The sequence below is a fragment of the Miniopterus schreibersii genome (genome assembly GCF_964146895.1).
Source record: "Miniopterus schreibersii genome assembly, chromosome: 10".
Taxonomy (NCBI): domain Eukaryota; kingdom Metazoa; phylum Chordata; class Mammalia; order Chiroptera; family Miniopteridae; genus Miniopterus; species Miniopterus schreibersii.
In genome coordinates, this window is record NC_138110.1 from 46,993,648 (window position 1) to 47,011,004 (window position 17,357).

At 37.3% G+C, this 17,357-nt stretch overlaps 1 protein-coding gene across 3 annotated transcripts in view; it reads right to left on the bottom strand.

Annotated features, from left to right (window-relative positions):
• PIEZO2 (piezo type mechanosensitive ion channel component 2) overlaps positions 1 to 17,357 on the bottom strand; it is a 324,709-nt gene that overhangs the window by 181,355 nt on the left and 125,997 nt on the right. For all 3 annotated transcript variants that reach the window (XM_081148248.1, XM_081148247.1, XM_081148246.1), the window contains exon 3: positions 16,085 to 16,210. In XM_081148248.1, the coding sequence (XP_081004374.1) occupies positions 16,085 to 16,210 (126 nt within the window). The remainder of the gene's footprint in view (positions 1 to 16,084; positions 16,211 to 17,357) is intronic.

A 17,357-nucleotide genomic window follows, 5' to 3' on the forward strand; every position in this document is an offset into this window, starting at 1 on the left:
GCTTGAGGCTTCTAAGATACGTGTAGTGTTTTAGTTATATTGTTAATTTTATATCTTAAACATAACTCCAATATATAATAAAAATTAAAATATACATAGAATTGTTTGTAGAATCTCACACTAAGAGTTACTGTAATAATAGTTATGCATGTGCATTTGAAATATTTTTATATTTTGACCAATAGATCTTTATTTATCACAGGTTCTTTATGATATATACTTTTGTAAAATTCGAAGACTTTTTTATAAGAGATGTTTCCTCAAGAAATCGTATGATGTTTTTGATTAATGCAATATTTGAATACCAAGAAATGTCCAGTAATCCTGACAAAATCTGACCTGGTTCTCAAATTATTGCATTGATGATGTTTTAACATTGATACACTTTTTAGTTTATTGATTGAAATGGGTGCTGGGAGTGTGTTCACTGGTGAAAGTGAGTAATGTTAGAAATCAGTATGTTACAGACCAGAAATAGTATATGGGGCGATTGTGTGAAGTTTTATGCTCCCAAAGGGGAAAATATCTGGAAGCAGCTATAAAAGATCAGTCAATTCTTTTTCCAAACCGTCACTATCATTTCCTAATAGTAATCACAAAGATATAATCCTCTCTGCCAACTTTAACTTATAGAGAATTTTATTTTAGATTATATTTTATAACATGGATGTGTGTACACACGTGTGCACATTTGTGTGTTACAGAAATACAAATATGTAAACAAATTAAACAGTGTGCTTTGTATAGATGCATGTCGGTGCATGCATTCACTCTCGCGGGGGTATATGTGAGGGTCTTGCAGACTGTTTATAAATGCCAGCTTCGTGTAAGTAGGTGCTCGATTTTATGCAAGCGCCTACTAGTCACTCCAGAAAATAGCTGGAATGTGTCCATCTCAATGCAAGACCAAAAGTCCTTAAAAGAAGGTTGAATAATACAACTCTGAGTATTAACACAGAGATAATCATTTACTGGTTAGTAGAAATGATAGTTATATCTATTTTGAGATAAAATTTCCCAGGAAACAATAACATAAGGTTCGAATTTTTTAATTGGCTCATCACTGAGAAACAGGACACTTTTTTTTCTCATTTCCTACCACTTTGTAGCGACCTAAATCAATACTAATACAGGATATGAGTGTAAAGTCTGTGCACATTTGCCCTTCACATAAGCAATGCTACGAGCCCTACAAGAACAAGAAAAATCAAACAAATTACATCAGCAGCATCGTGAATATGCTCAAATAATGCTTAAAGAAAGGTCAGACAACAAATCTGTGGGGCGAAAGACGTCCCGCTTCTCAAACATCCTTCCTAGAGATCACCTATGGGCTCTGTTCTGCAGCCCAGGGCTGAGAAAAGGGCTCCCAGAGCCCTGAATCGACCCTCCTTCTTCCCAGAGTACAGGGGGCTGCAGAGAGACACAAGCCCTTCCAGCTCGGGGCCACGCAGCAGCCCCACGAGCAACTTTTCTATTTCATGTGGATGAAAGATTCCTGAAACGCGCTGAGTCTGGCCCAGACACCAGCCACAACTGGCAAGAAAATTACTGCACTTATGCTGCTAACGAGGCCAGTTTACACAATGTCTCTGAGTACCTGGAGAGGGGGCTTTTCTTCCCAGGGACTCAAAGACGACATTGTCACATACTTGGAAACAGGAGCTGAAAATCATTCAGGTCACTGAGGGACTGATGTCAAGTTCCTCCTCTGTTCCCCGACTTACGTCTTCCAAGCTGAATGGCATTGGCCTGACTGCGGTAGTTTTATAGTTTTCTGATCACCTCCTAGCGACCCTGTTGGTGAGGGAGAACCTCTTGCCCTAAATACTAAGGGGTGGCTGGACACAGCACACAATACTAGACAGATCAGATGGGCAGCACTTTCTTAGTCACGTATGCTCACAACCCTGGAAAGGAGAGCACACCGTGCAGGGCTTCATGGGGTGGCGCTGGGGAACAGAGCCGCACGAGCAGGGCCGTGGGGGAGACTTTGGGACAGGGTAGCCCCTGGTTACAAGAGGATGCACTTGGCTTGTATGAATGATTTTGTGGGCTAACAGGGAACAACAAATGAAGCCTGTTAGGTTGAAGAGGGGTTCAGGGCAGCCGATGCAGCTGGCAGGAGAAATAGCTAGTGTGGGAGGTCAGAGCAGGGTAGCTCACAGTTTGGCATCTGCGGCCCTGTGAGGCTCAAAGATATCGAGGCAGCATATGAAATTTTGGGCCTGACACTACCTAAGTAAGTCTTGAAATTATATAGGGTAAATATTTAAACTTTCAGTTTTCTTTTTCAAAATTATTTTGGCTATTATAGTTCCTTTGTTTTCCACATAGATACTAGAATCAGTTGGTTGATTTTTACAAAAATGCTCTGCTAAGATTCTGGCTGGGATTGTGTTAAACTTATAGATCAATTTGGAGAGAAATGATATCTTAACAGTAGTGAGCTTTTCCAATCTATGAACAGAATACATCTCTCCATTTGTTTAGATTTTACTTGATTTATTTCAGCAGCATATAGATCTTGCACATGTTGTGTTACATTTACACCAAAGTCGTTTCTGTTTTTTTGGTGCTATTGTAAATAGTACATTTTAAAAAATCTATCCCCAGGTGTTGTTTGCTAGTAAGTATATAGAAATACAATTGATTTGTGTACGCTGACCTGTATCCTGCAAGGTTAATTATTTGGAATTTTCTACAGAGATGACATCTCTGATTGTGTACTTATTTATATGGGTATGAGAATCATTTATACTCACACTTCACTGCAGTGATGCTGCTTAACCAGGAAACAAAACTAACAGCAGGGAAACAATGATGTAGCAACTTCAATGAGTTTTCATCAGGGTCATGAGCAGCTACCTGGTAACAGGTTTTGTTTTGGCTTCCAATCAGCAATAGGGGGCATGGGAATTGGAGGGGCTGCTGACTCACCCATACACACCTGCAGTGTAGTCAGAGCGTGGGTGACAGTGACCACTGAGGCACGATGGCACGCAGAGCCTGGTGCCAGCCGGAACCCTGTGAGAGAATGGGAGCGGCCAGGAGTCGAGGGGGGCTGCCTCTTACATCTTGGGGAGAGTAGAGCCATGTGTCCGACGCCCAGGACACTGAGCTCATGGCTCACATTTCCTGGTCAGCACAGGTGCCTAGTGCTGGGGGGGGGGGGCAAGGCAAGACTTGAGCCATCTGCACAAAGGATTCCCTCTGGAGACTTAGTCACTAAATAAATGACAATAACAAGAAGGAGAAGGGCCTTTTTTTCCATTCTTCTCTATATTTATTCATTTATTTTCAAGAGATAAAAGTAATTTTGGGTTATTTTCCACATTTTCAAAACCTATCGAGTATTCATGACCCTGGCTTTTTCTCTAAAGCTGACATATCTTGGAGCGGGCTGGTGAGTCAGGAGAGCAACTGGAAAATCCAACAGGGACCCTCCTGTGTGGGTCGCTTGGCAGACCCGACCCAGACAATGAAACAATCCGGACACTCAGGCTTCACCCTCCTCTCCACCCTCTGCAGGGGTAGGCATGGCAGAAACACACCTCTTTGGATCAGAAGGTCGCATGTACCTAACCCACTGAAAGTGAGGTTGACATGAAACTTCTCTGGCACATCCCCACAGATGTAAAGAATAAATTCTTTAAATTTATTATGAAGACTCTGCATCTCACTTTGCCAACTTCTCAAGACCACCTCCGCATACCAACACCTCTGTGGGACATCCAGTCACTTTGTGTGCTCCCACTGCCCCCCCTTTTATTCTATAAAATCACAAAGTTGGTTGAGCAACAGTGACGTCCCAGGACAGAGTGCCAGGCAATTTTTCCATTTAGACAAGAACCTCTGATTTGAATTACAGCTCTAATATAACAGACATCTACATTTCTTTTTTAAAAAATATTCATTTGACATACTTTCAATAGTCAAATAAATGACATAAACTTTTATCTCATCACCAAGTACTTTATATTAATAAGTCTTTATTTTATCCTAGGTAATTAGAAGTAAAAGAGAAATAGAGTGATGACTCTCAAGTCACAAATACTGATTGTCTCCTGAATAATTGTTAGAGCTGCAATATTTCTAATTGCAGAAAAGCTTAAATTTATTATATGCATATATTTAATATTTTAAAAGTCCAAAAATTATCAAATTGAAGAAAAAGCAAGCTTTTCATCAGCTTTGTAATATTTGAGATCATAAGGCTGTGGGCTTGATCTTACAGAAGTGCAATTTCTGCTTTTCATCTTTTTGTTGGAGTCAGAAGATATTTAAAATGTCAAACTAATATAGTATATACCATAAGTATTAACATTGGTTTCAACCAGATGCTCCAGATGCTCATTAAAAATATTTAAAATATAGCTTTAAAGAAATTTAGTTGTATGATAAAGAAGTGAAACTTCTTATACATCCAATATCTAAGATATTTTTCAAGAAAAACTTATGGCCAGACTCTACAAGAGAAGTAGGAACTCTCTAGTTTATAAGCTATTTTTTTAATAGTATTGCTTATTTTCATAAAAACATGAAGAGTAATTTTTCCAGCCCTAAAATATAATTCATTTATAGACACAGTATATCTGATACCTTAGGTGACTTCAAGAAGCAATAGAGTAACAGCAATTTTACTGCTGCAGCCACACACACAAACAAGAATTTTCTAACTTTATAGTGACCATCTATTTTTACTTGATTGGTTTTTATGAACCAATTGTGTGTGTTTGTTTTTCCTGAGTTGACAACTTAGACTAAAAAAAGTCCCCTAACCCTAATTTTAAAATTATATTCTCTTAACATGCCACTCCAATAAATTCAATTAAAAAAATTATATTCTCAAATTTTTCAAAAAATATTGTTAAGTGAGCACTGAACTAGGTGTCCTGGTGCACTGTTTGCAATCAGCTTTCCAGCGACCTTGGGAAAGTCACATAACTATTGTTTTCTTTGCTTATCCATGAACTGAAAAGTTTGGACTGGATAACATAACATTTCATCTTGTAGAAGGGCCCATTAGTCTGTGGATACAGACACTTCAAAATGAGCCAGCATGTATATAATATAATTCCCAAGAGATTTTCATTTAGAATGCTGCTTCCAGGTAGCTTCTTAAGTGAGCAATGAATATAGGCAATTTTGCACTCTTTACTTGCACTACTAGGGATCTAACTCCCTTCATAAGTGATATAAGGCCACACTCATCCAACCTTAAATGTAAAAGTCAATATGACTGGATGGCTGTTATGTCTGAGAGAAGATAAATTTAAACAAATAACAAAGAAATAGACACAAGGACTTCCCCTAGAGATCCATAAATGAAAACATCTCACAACCAAACATCAGCATCGAGTGTTGGCTTTCCCTAGGGGAAGTATATAAGTGGAGGTGAACGGCTGCACAATTTAGGCTACATGAAAAGCCATTCAGAAACACACCCTAATTCTCATAACACCCACAATTTTTGTCCAAGAACCTAGACCAAAGACTATAATCACTACATTAGCAAGACAATAAACTCTTTCTATTATGGGCTTATACTGATCCCCCAAATGGCAACTGAATTAGAATTCTTTCCAGATGCTCTGTTTAATGAAAGAGTCTCAAAAGGACTGCAAAAGAATGACGCCCCAAGCTGTTTGCCTTAGGTAAAATATGCAATGATTGCCCTTCTGCCCATCTACATGGCATCTCCCCTCGTCTGTCGGCAACTTTTCCTTGGGACTCACTGCCCTCCTTCTGCTCCCCATAGTCTCCTACTGACAATTGGCATTTTCTTTCCATGCATTCTCAATTTTCCCAAAGTGCTCCTGTGAGTGGAGAAATGTCAAGACTGGGAGTCCAGGAGCTGCACACAGGATTCACTCCTCACTCCTTGGTTTGGGATTCATGGTTAATTTTCATCCAGTTTAGGCAGTTATAATGGTTTCTCTGCAATCTTTCCATCAGCTCAGGTGGCCTTTTTTATGTTGTTCTAGAACCAGACTCTGCTGCTCCATACAGCTGTGCTATATTTAACTTCCTTCTTCTACCTTTCCTTTCTCCATAGACCCAGTTTCAGTGGTCACCCTGAGACGCAATATCATCTCAGTTTTGGACTTGTAATTCCATCTCCAATGTACATCAGTCATTGAACCTCTTTAAATGGATGGACCATTTCTCGTGATCCCATTCCATAACTGCATGTTAGTAATATAAGGGATCACTTTGTCCACTAAGCTTATAAGCTGATAGCTATTTGTTGTAACAACCAGGAAAGCTTCATTCTATCGTGAAATGCATACACCTGTATCATCTTAGGAACTCTAAAATATTAGAATTGGTTTTGCTGCTATAAACATACTCAGGAAAATTCTTCTGATCAAGATTAAATAAAAATATCCTTAGAAAGAATCAGTTTATTGTGAGATAACTGGACAGCTCTTAAGATAGTAGCATTTAGTCTGTGGACTACAAGCAACATTCCTGCATCTCTGCATAGAGCCTAATTGAAGGATTTTACTAAATACATGTCAAATATAAAGTCAAAATCTTGACAGATGCATAATATCTCGTTAAAGTCAAAGATGGTTTTCCATGTTCATTGGTTATACTATATAGCAATAAGAATAAAAATTAACTTATTTTCTACATTTATCTTCTGTTTCCCCTAAATAGATAGCAGTACTGATTTGTACTGACATAATTCATGGAACGATGACAGATAAAACACTTAGAAATTAAGAGGAAGCTGAGTCTGAAAATATATGGTATAATATTACCTTTACCAGAAGCTACTTTTCCATTTTATGGTTTTGTATTGATACGTACACATAGTTATGTCTTGCCCTGAAATGAAGATGACTAAGCATATCAATAGATGACAACTCAGGCCATTATCATCTGCATTTCGAAGTCATCTAAGATCTATATTTTCTACTTGCATTTGTTTTGTTTTTTTTCCAGACTTATCCAGAATCTTCTCCAAATGAAACCTCAAGTTTCACAACCAATAAAAGCAGAAGGGGGAATAGAATGCAGGAGAAAAAGGAGCGGGAGAAACTGATGTGCTCTAGAAGCAGACTCTACGAGGTACCTACGAAACCAACTTCCTGCCAGCCCCCCTAGGAGAGCGCCTCGTGGGTGTGCAAGCTTACCCGGCGGTAGCAGACAAAGGATTATTACCCATGGTGATGGGAAAACTTAGTAGCCGTATCGAGGAAGAAAAAGTTCACTTTCCCAAAGTCTCTATGCAAAATAAACTCTAGATGAATTAAAAAGTTGCCTGTATATTAAATTATTTTAAACAACAACAACAACAAATAGAGTACAATACATATCCACTTTGTAAATTTACAACATTGATTGAAGCAATAAGGGAAAAATAGGAATGATGGATTATAATAATAAAAATAAAATAACTCAATGTAATTAAAATTCACAAAACTCAAATTTAAAAATCAACCTTGTAAAATATATTTACAAAGAATGATATGAGCAATTATATGAGCAAGTCTTCCACAAAAATAAATATAATTAGTAAACATAATGTAAAATGTTTGCTTTCACCAACAATTATTTTTAGAAAAAGCATTGGGTCATTTAAAATCTACTAAAGCTGCAAAGATGCTTTATTTAAATGCTGATGAAATTTTAGTGACTATGGTACACTTTTAAAGTTACTTTTTGTTGAGATGAATTTCATGTACCATATTATGAACAATTCAGTGGCATTTAGTACATTCACAATGTTATACAACCTCCAATTCCATCTACTTCCAAACATTCTCATCACCCCAGAAGAACATCCCATACTCATTAAATAGTCAATCCCCATTGCTCCCTCCTCACAGCCTCTGGCAACCACAAATATGTTTTCTGCCTCTATGGCTTTGCTTATTCTGGATGCTTCATATAAATGGAATCATATAATATCTGAACTTTTGTGCCTGGCTTTTTCACTTAGCATAATGTTTTTGAGGTTAACCCACATTGTAGTCTAAATGAACTTCATTTGGTTTCACGGCTGAATAATTTTTATACATATACATATCACATTTATGTATCATATATATATATATCGCACATATAATATATCACATTTTGTTTATTCAGTCATCTTTTGATGGATATTTGGGTTGTTTCCACCTTTTGGTTATTGTGACTAATTCTGTTGAACATTTGTAGGTATCTGTTTGAACACCTGTTTTCAATTCTTTTGAGCATATACCTAGGAGTAGAATTGCCAGATCATATGGTAGCTGTGCTTAATATTTTGAAGAACCGTGGTGTGGTGGTCCATTAAAGCTGCACCATTTTACATTCCCTCCAGCAATGTACGAGGATTCCAATTTTGCCATACCCTCACCAACACTTGTTATTGTCTGTCTTTTTAATTATAGCCATTTCAGTGGGTGTGAGGTGGTATCTCATTTCAGTTTTAATTTGTATGACCCTAATAACTATTGATTTTGAGCATTTTTATGTACTCATTTGCATATCACAATGAGGCTGTGAGTGAAGATTTTTCTGAGACTTCATGGGGCTCTGAGGCTTCAAAGCCTATGATACATATTAAAAATCTATCTATCTATCATCTATCTATCTATCTATCTATCTATCTATCATCTATCTATCATCTATCTTTCTGTATTTCTTTCTTTCTATCTATTCATCCATCCATCCATCCACCCATCCATCACCCATCCATCATTTATTTCTTTTTACAATGGCATTCCAGGAGGTATAACCCATTGATGAGCAATATGGTCAGTATAGGAAGAGGGAAATAATATTTGAATTCTTTAACCTAGTAAATCTAATCCTAGACATTTATTCTAAAGAAATAAACAACAGATTTCAATACAATTACTATTTTCTGGAATGTGATGACTATACATAGCCCAATCTCGCTGCCTCCATTATGCCCTTGAAGTGCCCTTCCATTATACCAGGAATATGAAAACATACACTTATAGCTTTATGTTGTCTGTCTATAATTTTGAGGTTAAGTTTACTCCCATACCACACAGACTCACCTTAGTGCTTTTATGGTAAATAATTTACACTAGAAACGCTGCATCATGAAACTGAGGTTAGAGAAATTGTTATTTAAGCAAACAGAATCGATCCCAGATCATTTTAAATTTCCTGCACTGTGATTTATCTTACAGCAAGGATTGGTGAGAAGCAGATGAGCTTGAGAAGTCAATGGCATGACTATTATTCACTTGTAGCTTTTCTTCCCCTCCCTAATTATTAATGAGGCTGCCTTGCCAAAGCACACCCACCCCTCACAACTCTCTCCCCTCTTCCATCCTTGCCACTTTCTGCTTTATCTTTTATATTTTCATTACTAATTTCCCCAAACCCAAATGGAAATCCAAGTTTCCTTTCACAAAGGAAAGCAATGCTAATTTTCTTTATTTGATATATAATTTTAAGAGAAAAATAAAAAGCCTCATGTGAGAATGTCATTCTCATATTCCCATAGGATCTGAAAAGAGGGGAAATGGCAACAACTATCAGCAAGACTTTCAGTAGACACCTGGGTGCAGAGAGAGGGGAGCCAAGTTCCTGGCAGAGAGAGGACATCAGTACACTACAGTTGTGCTCATCGGTGGTCAGCCATGGAGCTAGATGGGGAGGCAATCACTGAAAATTGGTCACAAGAGAGTCATCCAATTTCATCTTTGTCAAATTTTTTCCTGCTACCAATTCTTTAATTATTCTTCAAACAATTATTGGGCAGTATACTATACACAGGCCACTGCGGTAGGTGCTCAAGTTACAAAAATAAATAAAACGTCATTGTTCCTGCCTTCGATCTGATCATATTCTAATGGCAGAATATATAAAATTAGTGATTATAATTCAGCACGAAAAGTTCAATGACCGATGTTGGGAGTATTTGGGGAGCCCAAAGCCACCTGACCAATCAGCCCGGGTCTCCTGTGGGAGGCGGTACTGAAGGACGGGTCCGCTGAAGGAGGGAGAGACAGATGGTATGGGTAAGGCTATCCCAGGGGAGTCACGAGACAAAAGGTATGGGCGAGGAATAGGAAGACTGTGGACTTAGGAGTGGAAGGCAGAAATCAAGCCAGTGAGGTCGTCGTCCCCCTTCCCTGCACCTCTTCTCCCGTCTAGCTGAGCCCCCTGACCGGCACGGAGCACAGGCAGCCAGCACGCTCCCTGGTGATGCTGGATGCCATTGTCACACTTCCCACCTTTTTATCTACACAGAACGTAACTCTTCTGGGGCTGTTCATTTTATCTGCGATGAGTAAAATACCAAGTACCTTGCAGAACTATGAAGTAGAATTGAGATATTATAAATACACTATGCCTGGCCCGTCATAAGCAATATACACTGAAGCTATTATCATTGCTGATTTAGAGCAAAAATTAGAACTGAAAAGATTTTGAAAATAAAAACAACAACAATAAGAAAAACAAGAAGCTGGGTGTGAGCTATGGTGAGTCAGAGCAAGAGTGAAAAAGACTTACTGGAGTGCTTGATCTGTGCCAGGAACTATAAACATTACACTTCATTTAGGAATGAGATTCAAACAACATATGGTGATGAAAGAGGCTCTACCCATCAGTAAAATCAAAATCCCAAATCAAAGATGGGGGCACATCTGCTTTAAGAGAATTCGAAGAAGGATTTCATAATCGATAGATCTGCTATTTCAGGTAAGAAAAAAATCTACATGACAAACAGAATACATGACAAACATACAATTTTAGCTCAAGGGAAGGACAGTTACCAAAGCAAGGAAAGTCACAGCCCCGTGATGCTTGGCATTAATGGGTCACAGCTATCCCACCTGATAAGACACTGACACTCTCTTACCCAATCATCCACATGGACACTGATGAACTGAGCACATACGTGTCAAACATGAAAAATAAAAATAAATAATGCAATTATTTTTATGAGGATGGACCCATCAGGTGACTGAAAATCTAGCGGTCCATCTACAATGAACACGATTAATGATGCGCAGAGCATGGGATGAATTTCTGTCTATGTGTCCCAAGAAACAAGCCTTTGAAACTAGAAAAAAGTGTCTACCATAGTGGCTCATTCCTTGAGTCCACCCCACAATCACTGGGATGGGATGCTGAGCCAGCAGGCCCATGTCTGTCCTTCAGTCTTCTTGTCACACGCTGTTGTGTCATACCTTGGGGCTCAGCATCAGGAATGTCATATGTTTTGATGATAAGAGGGCATCAGGATTAAGTACTATTAAGGCCTATAACAATCGCTTGGTCAATGGGCTTCTGGCCCAAGTTCTCTATGCTCTTAGAACAAAAGTTGAGACTCTAGCTGCCCCTCCCCCCAAGGGGGGAAAAGCAGCTAATCTTGGTGGCTGGCCCTCAGGGGAAAAGGAATCCAACAATAAATGCTGCAATTGAATGAAACAAAGGAAATATTCGTTTCATTATAAAAACACTATCCAAACACGAGAAAAGCATGGACTAAATGCCAGAAACTCTTACTTAAGTCCTTTGAAATTATACTAATTCAAAGTCCAAGGAAGTGCTACAGAGGAACCAATCCTAAATAGATAATAAGGAGTGCCACAAAGGGAAGACAAGAAAGTGGAAAGGCCAACACATCAGTGCTCACATCCCAGCTCGGGCATCTGGTGGCGAGGGGCAACACACTGAGCCTGTTTCTTCATCATTAATGACCCTCAGTGATATGCAGACTGGGCTCTGCTAGGTACCTCCTTGGAGAAGAGAGATCATATAAAGGAACAGCCCTACAGGTGCAAGTCTTGGCCAGCAGACTGTCCTCTTTGTAGGAATAAAATGATTCCCCCTCCCCAGCTGGATCCAGCCTGGAAGGGGGTGCACAGCCAGAGATGAGTGGCTAGGACGGCCTGCAGCTCCCACTCACTTCCTCAGGCCTGCAGGCAGTGCACAGCTGTCCATCTGCCAGCCCTGCCCACCCTAAAGTCTTGTTTAAAAAAATGCAATGGATCGTATGTATGGAGTCCTCTACTTAAAGAATATTGAAGCCAATTCGTAACTAGAAAAGCGTAATAATTAACTGGAAAAGGAATATAATGATCCCTGGGGCCCTACCATTGGTAGGTGCTCTACAAATAGTAGCTATTATCACCACAAATTTTTCCTTTATAGTTTTCAACTCAAAAGTTTCTTTCAATCGATAGCATGCTTTGGCACAGCACAGGAACCCAGACTGGCCTTGAAATTTCACTAACATTGCCACACATCCACCACTCAGTCAAACAAGCTACTTCTATGGAATCTGTAATGACATAATTGAAACCGGGTTTACATTTATTTAAATAGTATAGTTTTGATGGAATGAAAATATTTTAGTAAGCGGCACAACATATGTTTGAGGAAAATTTACAGAGGCCTCCCCTGCCCCATCGATTTCCTCACTTACCTATAAGAGCCCCGTTTTGGAAATGAAAAGAAGAGAGAGAGAAAGAGGGGGGGGAGGTGTGTTAAGTTTCAGTTCTGCACAATGGTACCTTTAACAAACCTGCCAGCTAGTCAGAAACTAAATGGGCTGGTTTGCAAAACTCTTTACTACTGCCAGTTAATATTCACAGGGCTCTGGGGGAACAAGAACTTTCAATGACTCAATATTTATAAATGCTACTGTTGTCCCCCAAACATGTGTCTTAGATTCCTGAGGGATACTGGGAGCTTTTGCCGTAATAAGGTGGAGGGTATGTGAGTTTTAAATGGGGAGAGGAGTAGTTAGGAAAACAAAATTAAACACATATAAATGAGCACTTGGTGGTCTTGAATTTGAATACCACTTGAGTATGATTGGGAAACCGGACCTGTCTGGGTTATTTCATTTTCATATACCAATGTCTTAAACATAGAGAAAGCATTCAAAATGCACAACACTGCTCGCTAAGACACGTTTTGTCTTTTTATTTGAAATTTTGCTGCTTTACATCTACCAATGCCAAAAAAGGCTAACCTTCCAATGTGGGATATCAAAATAGCTGAGTTTGTGTTTACAACTCTGATGGTGTAATCGAAACTCCAAACGCTCAAGAAACAATAACATTAGTGAGGTGAAGTCAACTCTAAATTAAAAGTCAGTGTTTCCATTACCCACTCTAACAGTATTTCAGGATTTTATATAACTTGATCATTAAAAAATGCTCTAGGCTGAAAACCTGGTCTGTGTCAATCTTGGACTAAACTAGTTTGTAAAGCTCTGAAGTTTGTTTGCCCTACTCTTTTATCCATTTTCAAGAATGTATTACTTTTAAATGCTGCACATGAAACTAACCCAAAAAAATCTCTAACTCCCAGTGAGCCAATGCCATTGCATGCATCACTCGTTTTTCAGAAGAAATTTATGACTTCTGTAAACTCACTTTCAAGGTGCCTATGGCTGGAAGTAAACAGCTCCAATTCCTTTTCTAACTCAATCTTCAGCACGTCCCTGCTCTCCCAGTTACTTCACCATGAATACCAAAATTTCAAATTGGAACATTAACTTTTGTAGAAATAAACTTCAAATTAGAATCTAACCTGGTAGAAATGAAGTTTCTCCCGTGACTTTATTAAATTGGTTCTTCACGGGACAGAAAAGTTTTTATATGGGAATGTCAAAAAAGAAAGGTAGGACAATACATTAAATTTGGCTATATTCAGGTGCCACTGCAGTGAGGAATAACAGTAGAAGCAATGGTGCATGAAGCCAAACAGCTCTGAGAGACATGGAAACATGCTGGCATCTAGAAGCCCAGAAATGCAGGCTGCAAGGGTAAAGAGGCAGCTCTAACACCCTGAGACTAGGTGAGAAGGAATGCCCGGGGAGAGGCATGGCAAGAGCTCAGCACTGGCTGCACCTGAGATGTCTCTGCCCTTCACCACCTTCATGACGATAATGTAGGGCCCACCCAAAGTATCTGGGTAACTTGAATCCTTGCCGGGGAAGGACAAGACAAAGCAAGGACAAACTTACCTGTTTGCGTATGTTAAAGTTTGTATGTCTTTGTCTGTCTCTGTCTAGACCTTAAAGGGGAGAACTTACATAGAGTAAACACATTTATAAAAGTAAAAAGGGGAATGTTGTTTTAACATGTCATTATTATATTTTTTACTTTGACTCTTGTACAAGTGTGAAAGATCATCATTTTGAATAAAAATAGAAATACCTAGACTCTCTGGGTCAGAAGAAATGATGAATTTCACTTCCTGATCTGGATACTGCCAGTAAATCCTTTCTACAATATCACTCAGCACCTAAAATTATTTGTAAAATATATATATTTTTTACAAGATATATATTTATAAACTCAAATTTTAAAAATCTGATGATTTGTAATATACCTGTGATAAAATACTTTCAGTGATGAAGAACTCATTATTCATGAACTAGCCCTTCATTCAGACAACACTTTTGGTTAAAAAATTCTTCCTTATGGCTTTGGGAATGAAGAAACATGCAAAGATTTTTTATTGAGAAACACTACAAAATATCACTAATATCATTTCTACTCAGTCCAAAATGATTTGAAACTGACCAAATGTAATACTCTTTATCATTGTAAGTCCTATTTATATTTAAAGACTGTCTTTTATTAAGTTTTTAATAATAAAGTGACTTCCAAACATTAAAAAACACATCTCGATGATGTAATATTATTCAGCCATGAAAAAGAATGAAATACTAAAACATGTTACAACATGGATAAACCTTGAAAACATGCTAAGAGAAAGAAGCCAGGCACAAAAAGTCACATGTTGTATAATTCTGTTTACATAAAATGTCCAGAATAGGTAAATCTAATAGAAGCAGAAAGTAAATTAGTGGTTGCCTAGAGATGGGGAAAAGAGAAGGGGGAACAACTGTTCATGGGCACAGGGTTTCTTTTTGGAGTGATTTAAGTGTCCTGGATTTAAATAGTGATGATGTACAACCTAAAAACCACTGAATTATATTCTTTAAATGGGTGAATTTTATGGTTTATAAATTATATCTCAATTTTAAAAATAATAACCAGATCTTAAATCAAAATTCATTTTGATAGGTATTACTATCCAAAAAACTCTGAACTCAATAAAATGGCCAAAATGAATACTAACTTTAGCCCTGTAAAGTTTAGTTCTCTCAAGTTACCCAGTGAGAGATACTGAATAGTTTATAAAAATGGTTTTACTAAAGAATCTCTCACTATGTATATGCCAATACTCGTTGATTTGTAAAGAATCTGGACCTCCTTTTTATTTTACAGGAAAGTATAGGTTCACTTCAAGTTACTTGTATGTGCACTTACGAAGATCAGGAAATTTCAAACTCACAAATTATTTATTCAAAGAAAAAATGACCATCTAAAGCTGTTATTATAGCCTATTTCAAATATCTCAGGGTTTCCTGAGGCTTAATTTAAAACATGTGAATTGTATTCCATCTACTTGAACTGCTTCTATATTTTTTCGAATCACAATCACACATCCTACAAAAACTGAAGTAGATTGAACTGATGGCTGGTTAATTTAGTAAAGATGATACTACTTAGGTAAAGCATATATGTGTTGAATTTTTATGACCATAACTTAAAAATATAATGCATATAAGACATTATTATCCTATGACTAGAAACAAAGAACTCTCAATCTGAAAAAACACACGTATGTGTCATTACATTTTTCCCAGAAGGACATATAAAATCCTTTTATACTATGCTTCAGAATAGGGTTTAGGTCACTACATGGTATAAGGTATTCTACTTTCATATTCTTACTATCATGTTAGAAACTGTACATCTCATTAGCTGTACTGTAGGCTCCAGGGACTGTATGTAAATCTTGATTGTTTTAGATTATGCCAAGGATAATGTCTTACATACAGACAGGCCTAATATCTGATATACGTTGAAGATTTATTTAGTTAGGTTGCTAGTATTACCCAGTTCTCCATGGCAAAGTTTCTTTATATGTATGTATAGTACATTGGATTGCCAAGTGACCAAAAATTGCCATGAATTTGATAATATAATTCATTATTACATAGATTTTGATGAGAGTTATGACACATACCTTTATTACACACACACATAATAGGAAAAACAGTACTCACAGTTGTAACCAGGTGCAATACGGTGTTGAGCTTCCAGGCTAGCCAAGGTGATGTGGAAAATGATATGCAGCATCAGGAAGGAAAGACTGGTGAAGCACAGGGACTTTAACAGCCATCCCGTGTGTCCTAGGGGACAAAGCACAGGGATGTTGAGAGAACTGAAGATGAAACACGCTCATTCTCATCTTTGTACAGTGCCACATAAAACGTGTTTCTACATAATCTATCATGTAAACTGACTCAAAAGTATATAAAGTGTAGCAATTACTCCCTTAATTATTAGTCTAAAGATGAAAGCTATCTTACTTCCTTTGTAAAATTTTATAATGAACATTGATTAAAAACTCAGTGTAAAGGAAACATGCTTTTCTATTATCATGATATGTTACCTCAAAATGAAACCACAAAAATCCCCTAGCCAGAAAATTTTACAAGGGAGTTCTGCCAACTTTGACGAAACAGATAATCCCTATCTAATAAAAGTAGTTTCAGAGAGTAAAGAAAAAAGACAAGTTTCCTAAAACAGTTTACGAAGATAGAGTAACATTAATTTTAAAATTAAGTAAGTCTAGAAAAGAAAGGAAATTATAAGCCCATTTTACTTATGAACATAGACATACGTTATTAAAAAAGATTTTGGTAACCAACTGAAACAGTATATAAAAATGTAATTCACCATAATAAGCTAGGGTTTATTGCAGAAAAACAAGTGTGGCTTAAGATTAACAAATCTTTAAGTGTTAAATCATACACTAGAAGGCTAAATCATGATTACTCAATGGATACAGATTACGTTTTCATAAAGTTCAAAATTTCTTCATAATAAAAGAAAATAACATCACAAAACTAGGAACAGAAGGAAATATTCTTAATATGATAAAAGATTAATACCGTAACTAAAGCAAACATCTTATTTATGGTAGCATTTTAGAGATAGCCCATTAATGTCAGATAATGACACTTGATATCCTTTCCACTTAACATATCACTGGGTATACTGGCCAATGTTATAAGATAAGAAAAACATAAAGAGTTGAGATAACTAGAATTATTTCCAGATAATATGATCAAATGGAATTATTTGCAGATGATATTATCTATATAGAATGTCAATTGAATCTACAGACCAACTATTAGAACCAATACAAGTAAATGATTCAGGCACAATATTATCTTACAGAAAACAATACAGCTCCTCTACATTAACAACAATCAAATAAAAAACAAAATACTAATCTAGATGTTGCTGTAAGTTTACAGGTGTGATAAAAGT